The 19,913-nt window shown below is 42.2% G+C and overlaps 2 protein-coding genes and 1 long non-coding RNA gene across 3 annotated transcripts; 1 reads left to right on the top strand and 2 right to left on the bottom strand.

Annotated features, from left to right (window-relative positions):
* Positions 1-353: 353 nt before the first annotated feature.
* On the top strand, positions 354-18,582 carry LOC130183331 (uncharacterized). The gene is made up of 3 exons (XR_008829813.1): positions 354-664; positions 10,437-10,664; positions 18,510-18,582. It is a non-coding gene; the product is annotated as an uncharacterized LOC130183331 (long non-coding RNA).
* Positions 11,798-14,028, bottom strand: twist1a (twist family bHLH transcription factor 1a). The gene is made up of 2 exons (XM_056398632.1): positions 12,826-14,028; positions 11,798-12,297 (listed from the first exon to the last, which is right to left on the bottom strand). Exon 1 carries the CDS (start codon positions 13,426-13,428, stop codon positions 12,853-12,855), a length of 576 nt encoding a protein of 191 aa, XP_056254607.1. The 5' UTR covers positions 13,429-14,028; the 3' UTR covers positions 11,798-12,297; positions 12,826-12,852.
* LOC130183330 (protein lin-32) lies at positions 15,353-16,018 on the bottom strand. The gene has a single exon (XM_056398633.1). It carries the CDS (start codon positions 16,016-16,018, stop codon positions 15,542-15,544), a length of 477 nt encoding a protein of 158 aa, XP_056254608.1. The 3' UTR covers positions 15,353-15,541.
* Positions 18,583-19,913: the final 1,331 nt, after the last annotated feature.

Raw genomic sequence — 19,913 nt, 5'->3', positions numbered from 1 at the left:
CAAGAGCTTAGTCTCATAGTAAACAATAGTTAACAAATGACCACCCACATAAAACAAGGACAGATTATCCCGGCGGCCTCCAACCTCTAGGGGGCCTCCAAACCCCCATCGACTTTGGCCTCCTCCTGTCTTTGTTTTATTTATTTATTTATTTTTAATATAATCAAATCAAATAAACTAATTATGTGTGTATTGAAATATGAAGCAATGAATGTAGAGTTGCTTTATTTGCAAATAAGAAAAATATTATGATTGGTTTGCTGATTGTGTCTGTAGCATGATGATGACGTCAGGCAGGTGAGGTGGTGACCATGGGAATTTAGCGGCAAAGCCGGGCGGCTGATTGAGAGATACTTATCAAAACATTATGTAAAACAAACGTTAAAGCAGCAGCAAAGACATAGCCGGAAAAAGAGAAGGATATCAGAGCAACTGAAATTCGTTAAAACATACCATCTAGCTAAACCTTTTTCAAAAGTCGGCTTGCTAGCATTAGCAAGAGTCTGGAGAAGACGATGCTAACGTCAAAGAAGAGGACAATAACGTGGCAGCCATTAAAATTAGTTCAGCTGAGTATTAGAGAGCCACACACCTGCAGCACCCACCTGTTCAACTGCCCCACCTTCATATCCACTTGAGTCCGACTGAGAGGCGGCTGTGGCAGGTAGGTTACCAGTTTAGCAGCCCTGCAATTTATCTACTACTTTTGAACCGTAAGTTACTTTTAGCTAACTAATTCAACAACAATTGTGTGTGTGTGTGTGTGTGTGTGTGTGTGTGTGTGTGTGTGTGTGTTTGTGTGCATGTGCGCGCGCGCTTGAAGGAAGAATCTGAATCAAAGACCTGTATTGATGGATAGGGGCAGTATGTGCTTGCGTGTGCCATTCAGCTACACACTGTGGGTTAACGTGTTGATATTTTTGCTGCTGGCCCAGGAAAGTATTATTGCAATCGTGGTGTAAATCCTGTATGATAATAAATATCTACAGGTGTTGATGTTGTCCTTCATGTTGTGATCATAGGCAGTAGCCTGCCAGTGTAAATCCCATATGTTTCCAACTGATAGCAGCCTCAGATAAGAATCCATAATTCAAAACCTGGATTACATGTGTGTGGAGAGCAGAGGGGGGGCCTCCAAAATTTTGTACCCAGGGCCCTCTGCCTTCTTAGTATGGGCCTGTCACTAGGTGTAGTATATATATTAGATACAAAGAAAAATACGTTTTGATGATAATACTTCAGTATTTAAGTAGGATTGTGACTACTAGCCTTTTATGTGCAATGGAGTATTTTTTGATGTGGCAATGCTTTTTTTATTGGGGTAAATGATACTTGGATGAAATAATTCTTCCATTACTGAATCATCACTTGAATATACATGTTTTGATAATATGGTGTCTCTGCATTATTAGAAGACAGAGCAAGAGCCAGTGCAGCTGTTCACATGGTTGACCAGTGGCTATCTGCAAACCTGGTGATAATGCATAATGCATTGTCCGAGTGGCACCTTCATTAACCTGAGCTATATCTTACACTGCCTGGCAGAGAGAGAGAGAGAGAGAGAGAGGGGTGGGGGTGGTGGCTATTTCTTTTCTGTCAGTCTATCACTCCCTCTCTCTGTCACACACCACTCTGAAACACACAGGCAAGTTATGACAGTAGACTTTATACCCACACTTTAAGTTTAAGGCAGTTCTTTATGCAGGAAATTAGATAATAGTGGCTTGTTGATCAACCTGTTTTGCAGGTGTTCTCATCTTTTTTATCATTTGCTTCCTTTTGAAAAAAGTCCCAAGTACTGACAGCTGAAGACTGCACTAGGCAGCTTCTAACCTGCAGTGTTGTATTTGTATCACTAGAGGTCACTGCTAATCCATCTGAAACTCCTGTTAGAGTAAGTGGATAGTGTAAGAATTAGAGGTATGTCTCAAATAAATCACTTTGTGCATGCCATACATAGTTTCACAAACCACATTGAGCCACACAAAACTGCAAATAGTAAATATACACTCAAAAGTCTTGAAGTCACATTGAGAAGATTTGAAGAAGAGAACAAGTACATGTTTGATTAAAAGGTAATGGAGCAAGCACACAAGATGACAACATGTAAATAATAAGGTTGGTTTAATGTGAATTTTGGATATGATAGACATAAAGACATAATATGTACATGTCGTATGTGCATTTGTTGGATCAAGTTGCTTAACAACTCCAAATTCATTTGTCATTTAAAGGAGTCATTGACTTACTTCCACTTACTTATTTTAACACACTCTCCTGCTCTGTTTAAGCCAATGAGTGACCTGAGGCATAGCGTCCACGATGGTCTGGCCTGGAGGAGGACCGGTGTGTCATAGTTCAGAGGTCAGGAAGTGGAATGTGACAGCAACTCGTAATTTAATGATGATGGAAATGCATGTTATAGGTATATATTTTTGTTGTTGGCTTGAAACCTCACATTTCCATAAAGTTGAGAAGCTTAGACTACAAGAAAAACAGCCTTGCTTTCTCCCTGATGCGTTGCAGATTTGGATTTTGTGAGGATTTTAACAAACCAGCGAGCATGAAATTCTTCAGTTTAAGCTAAAGTTCTAATTAAAATGTATCTTTTGATAACCACATATATAGATAAACAAGTATTAAAAACAATAGATCAGTGGTTCCCAACCTGTGGGCTGTGGCCCCCTGGTGAGCCACAAAGGTATTGCAAGTGGGCCGACAAATCATTTGCAAAACAATAAAATTTGGGGAAAATAATTTAATTATATAAATAACAAAATGAATAATGTTTTTAAATGTTTTTTTCTAGTATTGAGGCCTTAGCTGTGATAAGCCACTGTGCAGACTGGAGCTTCCTACATGTTTCCCCTGCTTTCAGTTCAGTCCTGAATGTTCAGTTGTTATCATTGAAATAAAAAGTGCTCTGAGAATGCATTATTTGCCATCTGTATTGTTATGAGGTCAAATGTGGGCTGCCAACATTTTTGAGATTTCAAGTGGGCCGTGAGTTGGAAAAGGTTGGGAACCGCTGTTATGGTTAATCCAAAAAAAAGAGGATGGGGCTTAATACACTACTTTTATGTTGCAGCATTGTTTTGCTAAAGAACTCAATTCCAACAAAAGGCGTGTCTATAGAAATGTTTTGGCAGAAAGTAATGTGAGTGTTTGGAGCATACAGATGGACAGATGTGGATTATGGTTCTGGAGTAGTTTGAGAGTTCAAGCTGACCTCAGCCACTGTTTTCTGTCAAGGAGGAAACTATAAACTTTTTACAGCCACTTTGGGGTGAGTATTTGATATTCAAAAGATAAAATTAGACCAGAGTTGCATATTTTTTACCTGGCAGCAATAATGCAAGGAGGATGTATCAGTTGTTTTAATTACGTGGCACAATGTGTGTCCTCAGTTGCATGTTTGTGCGTGTGTTGCTACTGAGCCCATGGTGGCAGGGTGACACAAGGTAGTTTAGGGGTGACACTGGCTAAATGTTTGCAGATGAGGCCTCCAAATATCTAATCACCACGGTAACAAGGGTCACCAGGGCGGGCCAGTGGGCCAACTAGCCCAAGGCACTGTGGGTACTGATGGGGCAAGATGTTTACATCTGAATCAGCCGTTTGTGTGTGTGTGTGTGTGTGTGTGTGTCCTCAGTTGTCCCTTGACCACTCGCCTGAGGGGAGAGTGTGTTTGGCGGCCGCTCTTCCAAACTCCACTTAACACAACCTTCTCCCCCCTGACCTCGGCCTAATCCACACGGCCCTGACAGGAGGAGAGTGGACACTTCCTGGTGCACAACTAAAGTGTCATTCTACTGCTGTGTGCGCATTCCTATGGTCCAATAGTAACCGCTGTCACACAAAAAATAAGTTGGATAGTTTACTGTCCTTGTGGGGAACATATTTGTCAATGAATGACATATGGTATGCCACTGCAAAAAGACATGTCACACGATGAGCACAGATAGCAGACCCTAAAACTGCAACACAGCTCTGCACAGAGGTCCCAAGAATGCTGCATACTAACAACAATGTATTATAAAAGTGCGAGAAAGAAATAGTACAAAACAAAGCAGTTACCAGGTTGGTAGAAAGGAATTTAACTTTTAAGTTACTCATATACTGGTACTGAGGTGGGTTATATGAGGCTGAATGACAAATTGTTCTGCTATGAAAGTGGTCTGGCTATCATCACTCTGATATGTGAGTTTTCAAAGCAACAAAAGATAAGTTTACTGCATTATGTAGTACTTTTCACCTGTGCTGTAATGACCAGGAGACACAGCAGTCATAAGTTGAAACTAACAGGGATTTAAAAATACTCCTGAGATACATTAACTCAAATATGACCCATGCAGCTTTGTAGTGGTGTTTGCAATGGCAGTTTAGTTCCTTCAAGTCTTTTCATGGGCTTTTTAATGTATGTGATAAAAACTAAAAAGGTTGTATATGTAAGTCCATTGCAGGCTTAAAGAGTTTTGCAGTTTGCTGGCAGAGGTTTGACGTGATGAAGATACACTGAGGATCGAATCATACTCATTGTTTAAAAATGAAGACTGTGGACTTCTAGTAGACAGACTGTACCTAACTCACTTTACATCCACTGTCAAAGTCCATGTTGAAGTCTGAAAGAATTAAAACAGTAAAAGTACAGAGATCATGATGTGGTTAATATCGTGTTTTCATCAGATTGGTCCTGTTTCAGTTAATAAGCTAGAAAAAGCAAATTCGTTTGTGTGTACTTCCTGTATTAATCCCATTAATTGATAGATTGCTTATTTCTATCCATATTTTTTTTTTAAATTATGGACTCACTTACACAAAGTAAATCTGATGGTGAGGTCACTGGAAGGAGGTTTTACAGTGTCAATTGCACACATTATATGTTAAACTGGGTGGTTTTATTGTTTGTTCATTCTTCTTTTCATAAAACCAGCACAAAATTGTTCTTTTTATGCTCTCCCTCAGCCTGTTCACAGTTGGGTTTACACAGTAAAATAATACAGCCGCGCAGAGATAAGGAAGATCTATGTTTCACTTTTCAAGAGAGTTCAAATAAACCTGCTTTTCATCCATTTAGGAAATTCCACAAAAGCGTGGTGGGGATACTGTGGGCAGGAATACCACAAGTCTTCAGGGAACACCGCAGGAGAATATTTCCCAGAATTCTGGGGCCTGTGCAACCACAGCAGCAGCTCGTTTTGAGTCTGAATGCAGCTCATTTTGAGATAACGCAGGTAGCAGAGCTTTTTGTCTCCCTTACTGCTCCTCTCTGGAGGACCTGAAATGAAAACAATAAACGCAGAGAAGACGACAAGGAAGGAGTCGGGAGGAGGAGGAAAATATAGGAGAGGAGAAAAAGGTGCATTTTTCAAACGGTGAATAATTTGTCTACCCTGACATGCAGGACCACTTCCTGTGGCTCCGGTTTCAGTATGTGTGTGAGTGTAAATGTGCTATTGGAGGGGGAGGGTCCACTTCCTTCACCAACTCCTGATTTTGGGGGCCTTATATTTTAAGCAAACTTGGAAAGAAGATGTAATGAAAGCAGGACTTCCTAAAAGATAACAAACACAACTATTAGCTTTAGGTTTATATGTGAGAGTAGACAGTGTAAATACAAATTTTTTGCAGTAACACATGCATTTGGGAGATGAAGATCCCCCTTTGTAAACAGCCCTCCTTAAACAAATACAGGTAATAGATCTTATATAGTGTAACTAGATGGCCTGAGGAATAAGGATTTAAATAACAAAGATTATAGAGGAGTTTTACAGCAAAATGTGTGTTTGTACTCAGTTTGGGGAATTGAACTTGTATTATTTAAGTGCACAAGCTTTCACACATATTTGTGAGTTTGTATAACACAGAAAGTGGATACATTGTTGTTGATATACATTAGTGCATACAGGTGTGCTGCTCATGTGTGTGGTCTTGGGAAGTGTATGGTCAGTTCAAAGCTAAACAACCTTGCTCAGACATTATGTTTCCCCTCCATTTAAATTCATGTCAAGCCCACCATGTAATAGCAGAGTTGGTATCCCTCTGGTGCCTTTGCTAATAACCCTTGTTTGTCTTAAAGCAGTGGAGCGCCACGATTTACCACAGTCAGGTTGTGTTATTGTGTGAGGCACTTCCTTTGACGCCCAGTCTGTCTGTTGGTTCAGTGACTTGTTTTAGCTTAGTTTTGCTGAAATTGCTTTGCCTGTATTGATTGATTTCTCTCTCTCTCTCGTGTGTGTGTGTGTGTGTGTGTGTGTGTGTGTGTGTGTGTGTGTGTGTGTGTGTGTGTGTGTGTGTGTGTGTGTGTGTGTGTGTGTGTGGCTTGGCACTGTCTGTTCTGAGGTTTCTGTGGCTGCAGGTAGCGGACCTGTTCACTTAAACACTGTACCTCTAATGTGCTCCAGATGATCCAACTATTTATAACTCCCATGTGCTCACACACACACACACACACACTTCTCTGCCCTGTTCTAATCCTGGTGCCTAGCTTTTTACTGTGCTATTATTTCTTCAGACACACATGCTCTCTCTCTCTCACTCTCTCTCTCTCTGCCACCATCTCTGTCTTAATGCATCCTTCCTTGCATTTATATGTGCTTTTGGTCTCCACAAACCTTTCACCTCTTTTTTTAAATAGGTGGTATTATTTTACGCTTTTCCTCTTGTGCCATGACTCCAGTGTGTGTGTTTGCGTTAGTGAGTTTGAAAGTTGGCACTAACCCTTACCAGGCAGCCAGGGGAAGAGAATTATGGGGCATTTAGGCCTGTTTTACAGGACCTGAAAAAAACAAGCAATGGTTCATATGACACCAAATGGCAGGCTTATAAAATCACACAACAACCACCTTCTGAGAGAGAGAAGAAAGGGAGACGCAGGCAGAAAAACAACAGTCAGGAAGGGAAATATAATGTTCTAATATTAAACTCTTTGCAAAGTAAAACGCACACACACACACACACACACACACACACACACACACACACACACACACACACACACACACACACACAGAGCACAACTGGCTAGAAATATGCTGGCCAGCGATAATCACTGCATCAGCAAGACTTTGTTTTCTTACAGTCCCAGCATCTTTCTCTTTGTCTCGCTATGGTTTTCTTCCTTTCTTAAAGTACACTCACACTCTCCAGTGTTAAACGCACACTCCTGGCGAGCGGCACTGAGCAATTAGTGAGGCACGTTTTTGTATGTGCATGTCGAGGTAAACAAAAAGGGGCGAAATGGGGGGAGTTTGAAGAAGAGGAGGAAATGAGAGCGGGGAAAATATTAAACGGAGCGAGGGAGATTATATGACGGATAAAAGGAGAGAATATGATGAAGAGGAGGAGAGGGAGAAGAGATTTGGGATGGGAAAGAGAGAGAAAGAGCGAGGCGGAAAGAAACAGACCACCTCAAAGTAATGAGGGAAGGACTGAGGAGGGAGAAATAAAGAAAGGGGAGAAAGAAACAGAGACCACCCCACAGTGAACACCAGAGGGAAGGCTGCAGATTTCAACGTCTATTTCTCTCCCAGCATAGTTCCCCTTAGACCAACTCTGAGGCTGGAGTCGCTCTTACTGCCAAGTCATCCCTCACTTTACCCTTGTGTGTGTGTGTGTGTGTGTGTGTGTGTGTGTGTGTGTGTGTGTGTGTGTGTGTGTGTGTGTGTGTGCGTGTGCATACTCGCCTATGACAGGGGCCCTCTGAATGCCAGTAAACTATGGCTGTGCTCTGGTTATTGCTTTCAACTAAGAAAAGCTCAAAAACTTTATATAATACAGGATGATGCAACACTGTGTGTGTGTTTGTGTGTGTCAGACAAATCTCTGTTACTATGAGCAGAGTCAATACAATCTTCTCTCCTGTTAACACAACAAGGAAACATGCATTTCCCAAATGGAAAGCCACACTCCCATCATTGTGAATGCTCCTATGTTGAGTTAAACAATGCCATCTCTCTGTGGAAATAACACACTCTGTGTTCTGCATGACCAAGGGCTTTTCCATGCTGATAGTCCATAGATGTATGCATGATAAGAGACCAGTGTGGTTTTATAAGGTAAACAAGAAGAAAACCCCTTTAAGATTCATCAATAGACCCCCTAAAGTTCCCCATTTTCAGCCAGAATTAGAAATTCAAACAGCTTAAATCTAATAAAGGAACTTTGTATAGGGTGCAGTAAATTAAGTTAGGAGAAAGAGCCTATGTGTTTGAATGAACTGTGCTGGTCTTTGATAAAACGCCTATGTTTATATTCGTAAAGCAGGGCCACTGTGATATTGTCTGGTATGTGGAGAGTTATAAGAGGCTTGTGCTTAACTCAATCTGCAAGATAAACAGCCCTGGGCAGGAGCGCCAAGAGGATTCGTATAAGTTTGTTCCCTTCTTCCTGCCTCCTTCTCTTGACTTCTCGTCCTCTTTCTCGCACTACTATCTCAGCTTGCTCATTTTCAAACTCATCCCTACAAATATGACATTTTTCTTCCTGTGTGCCATTGTCTCTGTCCATGCATCTGAGAAGTATTAGTCAACTGAGTGGTCATTTTGTGGAGGCGAACGTGATGGTTCTTGGTCCAGCTGGGGGTCGCTGTAGTCAGTGGGACAGGGTCAGTTTGAGAGGTCACAGGTCAAGAATGATGGGTGCAGTTGGCACCGACCTCAGGGAATGTGTGTGTGTGGATGCCTGTGTGTGTCTTCATTATGTTACTAGGCTGCAGTTCTCTTTCACTCTGTTCTTGCTTACTTTTATAGAGACTTGACATTATAAAGCATTACTGCCCATCATACTAATAATTATTATTTCAGAGAAGGAGTCCAAACAGGTGTTTCTTCAGGTACAGAGGAATGAAATACATTCAGATGTGTCACTGGAGGGGTAATCCAGTCATTTCCATAAAGTTGAGGGATTCACAAGAGACATTTTTTTTTTTTCAGTTGGTGAAAATTGATGCAGCAGACACCAAGATATCCTGACGTCTTGTCCCAGATATGGGCTGGATCCTACAATTTCCATAATGCTACTCAGCTCCATTCTGGTCTTTCACTAGACCCCACTGCCTCCCAAATGTCTAATTCTTTCAAACCCGCCTCCACAGTTTTTAATGACTTACTCTTAAGAACTGTGTCTCAAGCCCAAACTGAGATAACCGTGATCAGGGTTATTTTTCTGACTTAGGAAAGCTCCCTCCTCTGCCACACATGACGTTATACAATCAGTTACATAAACTCACTGGCTGCAAAATGTTAGTCTTTCATGATAAGTATATATTGTTCAGTAACTAATACAGCATCACATCAGACTGATCAGGTGGACCCAACCCTCAACCCCACCCCGGTTTCTCAGCCTGACACCTATATGGTTTTCAAAGACATTCAAAATGATGTAAACATAAACATTTACGTTCCCTGTAATAAATCCTAATGTTGTTGCCATAAGCCAACAAGAAATCAGTGTCTACATTTTATGCACAGCCTGTTCACTCTTTAAAGTTTATTCCACCAGTGATGGGTGGAGGCTGGGGGTCTGAGTGCAGTTTTGGGAGCAGATTTCAGTTCAGTTCAGAGAATGTTCTCAGGTGTGGTGATCTTGATTTGATATGCATGGGTCCAAAGCAGCCGACCACAAATAAAAGTGCACACATAGAAACACAGGTAAACACAATCATGCTCAACACATATGTACACGCTTGCATATACACACACTCACCAAATGCTTCAGGTGGAGATGAAACACAGATAATTAGCACTAACGAAAACCAGACATGTAAATCTAGTCTCCCTCCCTGTGTGTGTGCGTGTGTGTCTCTGTCTCAGCCCGACTTCCTCTCCCCCCCTTGTCTTTTTGTGGTGTTGAGGGTTAATATAAACCAGGGCCTGTTACCCAGTAATGGGGAATTTCAGACAGAGATGGAAGTGAAGGAGACACAAAGCTAAAGGAAGAAAAAAAAATACAGGTAGACCTTTGCTGGAGTGTTTAAACAACCAGACAAACTACAACCTGAGCCTACTGTCGATGTAGAGGAATGAGAAATCCATTTTCACTAAGATTTACTTGTCCTTGCGTTATTAAAACACACACAGGCCTGCACCCTTGACATTTAGATTTGTCATAGGACTCTACCAGCCCAAAGCAGGCAGATAGAAACTGTGATTAATGAGCGGGAGAGAGTTGGAGTGTGAGTGTCAGTCATCAAAGAGTCTATAAATCATAGCACACTTAAATCCAGAGAACCAGATGCCTTCACACTGATAACAAGCGGCCATCCCGTTACCTTCAAACATCAAAGCGGGGTAGGAGCTGAGTTGCAGGAGCCCTCTTCCCCCTTGCTGTCTTTCTTTCTCTGTCTGTGGAATGTATTTCCCTGTTTGGTAGGCGTGAGAAATCTCCCTATGTGTGTGTACAACCTATATAAGTGTGTGTGTGTGTGTGTGTTTCAGAGCCTCAGAGGTGACATTCCTCCGTGTCAGAGCAACAGCCTCAAGTTTAAGATAACACTGCCATGGTGATCTAAGGGTGGGAATCGATTCCCCCCGGTGGCTGGTGAGGGGCCTCGGGGTCAGAGCTGATGGCTTTACCTTCCGCACGCAACCTGTGATACAAAAACACAGTAATGCCCCTATGATCATCCCTCAACAAGCCTACGGAGAGCACTGGAACGTACTACAGTGAGTTTGTGTTTAATTTATTATCTTTCGTCTCTGATTGCTCAACTAATATTACAATAGTGGTACAGTAAAACAATATTCCTCCAGGATCTTTACATTGTTTCAGTGACATACAAATATTTGAGAAAATGGAATATAGGATTGTAAAAGCAATGTAGGTCCTATCTAGTCCTAGTCTAATCTAGTCCCACCTTGCCTGTGCACATCTAATGATATATTTTAACATAGATATTTATTTGATATTTGTACTTTATATAGCCTGTTATTGAGATATTTTCTGCAGGTTGATCCATGGGCCTCTAATAAACAAAGCAGTGATGTCCAAACAACCATTAATGTCCCTAATTAACATATCATTTTATTTGTCTAATTTTTTATCAATACTTCGGGTTTCTGGGAAATGGTGAGTTTTTGTTTCATTTGACTGAAACTACATCTGTGGAATATCCAAACAGTATTTGATAACAGTATAAAAGGTTTTATACAACGTTTGCATTAAAATCCCACTGTGCAGAGCCAGTTTTGAGTCATTTATACATCATCATTTATACTTTCTAAGATTATTTTTGTCTTCCCATGGTGTTGCAGTTTTAAGTTATGTTTTCTTCTGTGATGTTTATATGTAGTTAACAGGTTCTTTTTTAAAAATCAGAATTACAATTAGGCATATATATAATCACACAATCTAACTTGCATTATGACCCATATCCACCACTTTTATCTGACTTGGGGTAGCTGCTGTAGCACCTGCAGGAGACTCCCATGCTGACCTGTGGCTCAGAGGACATCTGGGAATATCATGCATGCCTCCCACAGCTCCACATTCACCCTGTTCAAACAGACCACCAACTAATTATGGCTTTCCCAGATCCCTGAGCTCTAGAAATCACTACAGAATAAGCCACGGGTATGAGATGTTTTCTTTTGTCCCCCTTCACTGTGGTTTAGTTGACTGGGGATTCAGCAACAACAAATGAAAATAAACTATCTGCATAGACTTAAAGCACTGAGACTATGGGAAGAGAGTGTTTCAAAAAATATCAGGTATTAAAAACAACTCTACCCTGATTCCTTCAGCCTCTTGTTTTAGAACTTAAAGTCTAATGATCAAAACAACTGAGAAGAATGAAAGATACCTTCATTTTTTTTATTCAATATATTGCCAAATATTTACAACATTCAAAATGCGCAGACTCCAGATCCATTCAGCATTCTGTGATATCCCAAAAATAAATAACTTTTATTTGAGAGGGGAAAAGGAATTTCGAACCTGTGTACAAAAATAAATACAAAATATGTAATTTGCTGTGAAACATTGTCACAGGAAATGTGGAATGAATTGTTCATTTTTCACTCATATTTCAAAACTGAGCAGTCCCTCAGAGCTCATTTTCGTTTTTTTACAACATTCATCGTCGCAGTGGTCTCTCTATTTCTTCATATCCATCATGTCTGTCCTAAGTGCTCCCTTGCAAACATTATAGTCCATGCAAAGGGAAGAGGGAAATATGAAAAGCCCGCTCTCCTCTCAGGCCTGATGCACAGCGGCTGTGCCTGGGCCTCAGCTGCGTTTGGCCTGTGTCAGTCTATCTGAAGGGTTGGCCTGATCCACCGGTTCCACAGTCTGGATAACCTGTGAAAAAACATTATTCATTTGGTTAAGAAATATCGTAGAGATAGAAATGAATCCATTGTAGAACTATCTCTTAAAGCATTTGTGTAAGTGCAGAGTAACCTGGTTGTGACCTATGGGGAAAGCAATATAAACATAGGCTAAATCTATATTTTCAGAACAAACAGCATATTTCCTCTGTAAAACCCCCATTCTAGACATCAGTTGCAAATAACTACTACATAGCGTGATGTGTGAATTCCACATTTTAAGGCTTCTTTTTACATACAATGTGCGTAATTTCCTTTTTGTTGGCTTCCCTCTACCGAGATTTTCACTAATTTCATAACCAAAATAAAACAGGCTTAATGAATTGTACGGGAGTTTTGGGCGAATGTCATACAAATATTGCAGCCAAAGTAGACTATAACTATTGGAACATTAGCTTTGATTTTTTTCATGTGGGTGCGGTGCGTAAAATGCGCCAATGACCATTTTTGGCACAGCTTGTCTCCCTGCAGGATGAAAAGTGAAAGGAGCCCAGCCTACCGTGCTGTCCCATCCGCAGCAGCCCTGCTAGTGGGACGTAGTAGACAGGGACCACGCGCCCCCCATCCTCCAGACCGAGAACGCGTAGCTCAGGCGCTCGTGCGCCACGTAGCTGCAGCTGGTTCCTCGCGCGTCCAGCTCGTCGCTCTGGAGAACTTGGCACAGGAAGTCGATGTACCGGGCCGCCAGCTTCAGCGTCTGGATCTTGCTGAGTTTGTCCGACGGGAGGGTGGGAATGATCTTACGTAACGACGTGAATGCCTCGTTGAGAGACTGTGTCCGTTGCCGCTCGCGGATGTTGGCCATCACGCGCTGCGTCTGTAGGTCATCGAAGGAGCGCGCGGGGCTGCTGCTGGCCTCGCTGTCACCGCTCCCGGTGCTCCCGGCGCTCCCGCCTCCACCATCGCAGCTCTTTCTGCATTTCTTCTTCCCGGAGCTCGGAATCTCCACGTCTCCCTCCTCCTCCTCCTCCTCGTCCTCCTCTGCGTCCGTGTTCCTTCGTGCCGCCCGCCGCTTCCTCGCGCCTCTCCGCGGCAGCTGACGATCGGTCTCCTCCTCACTGTTCCCCGCACTGTCCATTGGGGAGGAGTCCTCTTCCCGCATCGTCTTTTCCAAAACTTTTCTGTGGTCTTTAAGGACCGTTATAACCCCTGACCCGAATCCCCTGAACTGGTTACAACATCAACAAACAGGACAGGTAATGAGGAGTGTGGCCTGCAGTGGGGTGTGGGTTGGTATTACGGTAAATCTCGTGCGCCACGGAGAGGGAGAGGTGGCTGCCAGACTGGGACGACCGGGGCTCTTATAGGAGCGGGCAGGAGGATTTTGGGGAGCGCTGTGATTGGGTGAGGAGGGGTGTAACATAATACTGCAGGAGAAGGAGAGGACTAGCTATAATATTAGGAATAGAGTTTAAGACATGCAGGCTCCTTTTTACACAAGATTGAAGGGGGTGTAGTATTGGGGCGGTGTTATTGAATCATAGGTGTAAATTTTTGCAAAGGCTAAGCGGTCCCACTTTTAAGGATGAGTTTTTTTTCCCCCACCCCAATTTATTTCTGCCCCAAATGCGTAATGCTGTTTTTTTTCTAACACCCACTCACTACTAACTTGAAATTACTGTAGGCTGAATTAAACAGAACAATGCTTTTGAAAGTCTATAAAATGAACCTTGACAATAAATGAGACCATGTTAAGACTCATTTTGCCATTTTTGTATCATTTTCAAGTCCTTTTTTAAAGTTGCTGTTCCATACATAAGCAAATGTGGACTTTATATTGCTTCCTATTGCAAACAAATCAAAGACAAACAGAAATTCCTCGACAAGCCTGTTGTCTGTCGTAGGCCTCAAGTCTCCTAGTTCAGGTCCGGACACTGTCCGAGTTGGGAGCAGTGGTGGCGGTGAAAAATATCAGACCTACTGAAACACAGGAGGTTGTCACAGCAGGAGGTCTTTGCTCGTATAAGCAGAGCGAGGTGTTTATTTTCCCGTCAGCGGCCCCGCGTTGAGGTATGCGCTTAAATTGGTCTGGCTCCCGCAGGGATCTCGACACTGCGGCTCAGGTTTAAAAGACGGGCCGTCCCAGGGAGCTCTCAGGGCGGATCCGTGCGCACAGCGGGTCGCTAAAGGCGGTGTACGGCTGGAGCGCACAAGGCAAACACTGGAGGTGATGAAGATGGACTGGGGGGGGGGGGGGCGCTCAGAGCCTAAACACGCACACATGACCACCCAGCTCTGGGGCCTACCGCGATATAGCCTAGGCCTAATATCAAAATCCAACAGAAATACCTCTACATGTGGATGAAACTATATCAGGCAACTTATGAGGGTGGTCTGCGTTGTGAATTACACACCTGGAGGCCTCACATCTGATGATCAGGGTGACACGAGGACACCCCTTTTATTAGAAGACACATGGTTCAAACGCCTTTCGGGATCTGAATCCCCCTGGTCTAAATGTCCCTGTCTTTGGGAATCTGTTCCTCACTTTACCTCTCCGGATCTTGTCCCACCTCTCTCATCATATCACTGAGCCAATTTACACCTCGGTGCCAAAGATAATACCCAGCGTCATGCCGTGAGCCCTGGATTTGCTTTTCAAATCCGCCTCATTTTAAGGCTTTTTAGGGCCAGTAGATCCTTCGTATCTGCTCATGTTCTGTTTGAGGGAAGCCACACGCAGTCTCACCTGTTCATGGTCTGTGACGGACCAGGTGAAGCGAGCGGCTGTGTTGCTCTCCAAGGTGCTGAAAAAAACACACCTGCAATTTCACTGTTGCATAGCACCCCCATTAAAAAAGTTGTAATAGCCCATAACGTCTGCGACCTTGTAATCCTACAAATTTGGTCAAAATGAGTCTGAATTAAATTTTATGTTCCTTTCTTTATCATTGCATCGGAGCGCAAAGAACACATACATTACCATAGGCTGTAAGTTTATTTTTAAACAACAATAAGTCACATAAATTAAATGAAATATTTGGGTAAAATGTTCTTGGTTTTTTTATGTCAGTCTAATAATTTAATAAAGGTAATAACATCATGTTGCCACTGATATAGCTTCCATCTCGGAAAATGCTCTTTGGAAATGTTGCAATAAAAATCTGTCGGCTATAGTCTCAGATATATTTTTAAGTTTGCTGTGGCTATAATATTAATATACATTGGTAAGGAAGTCTGGTCCAGTCTCCATGGAATAAAGTTAATATTCTATCTCAGGTGTTTTCCAGCAGGTCGGTCATGAAGGAGATATAGACGATGGCTAGGCGCAGTGTCTCGATACGGGACAGCCTCTTCTCGTAGGCGAATGTAGGAACTTTCCTCCTCAGTTCATCAAACGCCTCATTCAGGCTAAACATCCGCTTTCTTTCTCGCACGTTGGCCGCCTGTCGCTGGACCACGGTGATGATCCTCCTCCGTTTGGACTTGGTGTGGCCGTGGGCCCCGCAGGTGTAGTACCTCGGTGGACCCATCACCAGATGCTCGGCCCGCAGCTCGGCAGTGTTCACGCCGTTATCCAGCCCCCTGCTCCAGGATGAGTCGTTTAGCCGCGTCTGGTTGTTCGGACTGGGTGGGGTATTATCCACCTGCTGTTTCGGTCCCAGAGTGTACTTTTGTGGAAACTCTATCAGGTTCATGTCATTGACAAAATTTATTAAGGTGGAGTCCACTAAGCGGCCTTGCAGCTCCATATTCAGTCCCCAACTGCAGTCTCATAGAAAATAGCCTGTGTCACTTTTATGGGTCTGCTGTTCAGTCAAGCGCAACAACTGACGCCAATCAAAGCTTTCAGGACTGTCTAAAATCATTCACCAGACACTGAGACCAAAGCAGGAGAGCATCTCAAAAAGTGAACACAAACTTCCCCAAATCCGGTCAGAGCCCAACAGGGTGAGATCCTATTTGGCTCAAATCCAAGGACTTTTCCTGCTGTTTTAATAAGTGGCTTATGCCACTTCACAGTGCCACATCTTTCCTTTCATGTCCCCTTTAGCTCCAAACTGAGTCCATTTCTGCCGTTAGTCGGCCGAAGAGTGGGTTGAATCTGAGGAGAGAAGCTTAAAAAGGCAGAGAGGAAACCGGAGGGCCCTGCCAATTGATGTGCTGTCCTGGAGGCCCTTAATGAGCTTCTGAAGAACGGAGGCTCTTGACAGAGGGTCATACAGTCTTATTTGCACTCTCCCCTCTGCTTCAGAGGCTAAATAATGACACTTTTATCACTTAAACAGGCCAGGGGAAGACCAAATAGAACATTCCCTAACAGTCACTATACACCACAAGCTTTTCTGTTGCAAATTAAAGCAAATAGCCTAACTGTCCGTTCCCATGGAAAGACAGTGTCCACACTGCAGGGACTGCTGAGAGGGCCACTGGTGTAACTGTGGGCTTCAACACTTTGAGAGTGCTTGGTCATTATAAAGTGCTCTGCATCTGTAACACAGTTTTTTTTAAATTGATAACAGATGATAATAGTGGTGATAAAGATGGGAAAACATTTTGACTCTGATCATTTCAATTTGCTTTCAGTTTTGCTGAAACTTTACAAACCCATGCATCTGTTCTCATTGTTCATTCTTTTCTGAAAACCAACAATGGCAAAAATTGATACACAATTTCCCCATTCACTTCACAAGCTTGGTTTGTGTAATAGGTCAATTTGGAGGAAAGTTGTGTCCATCTCAGCTGTTACGAGCTGTATACTGCACGTTTCCTTAGATAACCTGCACTGATTGGCTCCGACTGATCACTGAGCCAATCTGAACAATGTAGAAGCACATGCAGATCTATTTTGGTGCTGTGTCCAAACACACTATTACAGTGTGGGTAGTCCTCTTGGACACAAAGGTTATTTGAAAATTTTTCATCTGCTGTTGAGGTTATGTGGACGGACACCAATTCCACATTTGACTTGCCAAATAGAATTTCCTCCTTTTTTTTTTAAACCCAGTAGAGTTTTTCAGATTTAATCTAATAATACTTTAATTAAGCAGTTTGAGTAAGAACACAAACATTGATTTAGGCTACTTAATGATTGAGTAGGCAGCAGAACAGTTTACATTTCATACACAAATTCAGACACAGGAAATGTCCAGAGCAGAAATTTTCTTCTGAGGTTTAGGTGCTTTCGGGTTAAACAGTTTACTCAAGGGCAACTCAACTTTTGTGGTTAAAGGAGGAGAGAGTGTTCTGCTCTAAAAGTTGCTGAATTCAGCCAGAGTAGTGCTGGTGGTTTTAAAGCCCACTCATGATGACGAATTGTTCCAAATACCATAAAAAATTCAAACTTCAAGCTTTACTGAACTAAAACTAGGAACAGTAAGTGACTGATCCCTGAGGATCAGGTCTCCTTTGGTTTGTCCCCTCTGGGAGGTCAGAGGTTACATTCAATCCCAGTACAGCCTCTCTGGAGCTTTTGAGAGATTTGCTGTTTTGAATGAAGTTCTGTTCATATTGTGATCAACTTGGTTGATATGCCACTATATTCTATCGCAGTGAAAATCTAAATACATCCTTATAGTGTTCTATGCGTTAGTTTATATTTTTAATTATCACAGTAGGAAAGGCACAGGATATAATAATGTGGCCAAATCGCAGAATATTTTTTAGTGTTTATTGCTGTCAATAACTGCATCTCATTATAGCTATGGTATCAAGCATTCATTAACTTTATTGTTAATTAGTTATGGAAGCTACATAGGAGATATTAATGAACTTAAAATTCCATTGTATTTGCTTACAAAACTGTAATGTGTTATAAACCATAATGTGTTTGCTTACTGCTTATAAATGCTAAATAGGCACTTTTGAAATAAATTGTTACCACAAGTTCTAATTAGTCATCATGCATAGAAAGTAAACTGAACCAAACTACATCAGAACTTGCCATTAGTATTTGAGAGCTGTTACTAGTACCCAGCCTCTTGACAGTTGTCTTGTGGTAGTGTTGATCAACTTCCTGTTGCTTGTTGATTGTGCTCCAATCCGTGTGAACACATCAGTTACCAACAGTGAGCCTGTGTCTTTTTACCCTACTGAAGTTCCTTTTGCATTCCTGTGTGATTATTCCATATACACAAGAGTGTGAGTGTCTGTCTTCTATACACACTCCAACTTAAGTGTATCTTCTCCATCTCCCTCCACCGCTTCTTCTTCCTCTCTCCTCTCTGTTTCCCTGGCGGGCAGATAAACATGATGGGACATTCCGCCGGTTGTCGTGGAAACACTGAGAAAGCACAGCTGGGCGGGAGAATATGAGGTAATCTCACCCTGGGGCTGCTGGGTAAATATTGGTCTTAAATAAGGAGTAAAACCCCAAAAGAGGCACACAAACACACACAGAGAGAGAGAGAGACACACACACACACACCCACACACACACACACACACACACACACACACACACACACACACACACACACCTACACCTTCAGGGCTTTATCCTAGTTTTGTCTGAGTGGAAACACACAGGACAGACCTTCACACAGACACTCATAATGGCACATTTCCTGCTCTGCTCTGTTATTACTGGTTACACAGAGTGAAATTAATGATAGCTTGTGGTGTGACTAAATGTTTATGGAAGTAAACAGTGAATGTCTGACAGATACAACCTCAGCGTTGAACCCAAACCCTGTCAAGAAGTCTGGATGTTCAACTCAGTCAAGTGGATTTCCCCCCTTTGTAACCAAGATCTGTGAGGCCCGACAGAGCTTTTGGCTAAATGCTAACATGCTCACAATTACAATGACATGCTGATGTTTAGCAGGCAGAATTTTTACCATGCTCATCATCTTAGTTTAGAGTGTTAGCATGCTAACATTTTTTAATTAACCTAAACACCATGTAAAGCTGAAGCTGCTAGTGTTCTTATTAGTTTTCCATCTATTTGATCTTAAACTTGTAGCATTGGACAAATTAAACCTTTTATCTGATGATGGTGCAAGATAGAAATTAAGGGGATCACCAAGTTATTACAGTTTTGTGCCAAACTCCCGCACTTACACAGACATTTCACTCAAAACCACAAATGTTAACCTCATGATGGCATTAAAAGAAATGTCAGAGGCTCACCAAAGTCAGACGGTCATCCTCTGGGAACCATGAATTTCAGTACAAAATTCACTCCATGCCACTCCATGTTGTCAATCTTTAGTTTTTTCCCTGGAAAGGTTAAAACTTTGACCTGCCAGGTGGCGCTAGAAGAAAAGTTGGCGAATCACCCACCAAAATCATTATTCATCCTCTGGGGACCATGAAATTTAATCAGAATCCTTGACTGGTTAGATATTTCAGTCTGGACCATAGTCATGGAATAACAGACAGACACTGACATCCCTAGAGTCATGCCGCTAATGTGGCCAATAAAAACTGCATATTTTTGGCCAAGAGGGGTTGTAGTTTTAATTTTTTATGTTGTTATGGATAACAGAGAGTCTACAAGTATGAAAAGTAAGATTCATTTTATAACTTATGCTAAGTGAATCTACAATGAATCTAGAGTGAATCTACCTAAAATACTCAAATGCAGCCTGGCACTTCAGTTCATAAATTGACTTATCTTATAGCACATAACATAAAGACCATCTT

Source organism: Seriola aureovittata, chromosome 16 (genome assembly GCF_021018895.1).
Source record: "Seriola aureovittata isolate HTS-2021-v1 ecotype China chromosome 16, ASM2101889v1, whole genome shotgun sequence".
Lineage (NCBI taxonomy): Eukaryota > Metazoa > Chordata > Actinopteri > Carangiformes > Carangidae > Seriola > Seriola aureovittata.
This window is presented reverse-complemented; position numbering and strand designations above follow the sequence as displayed.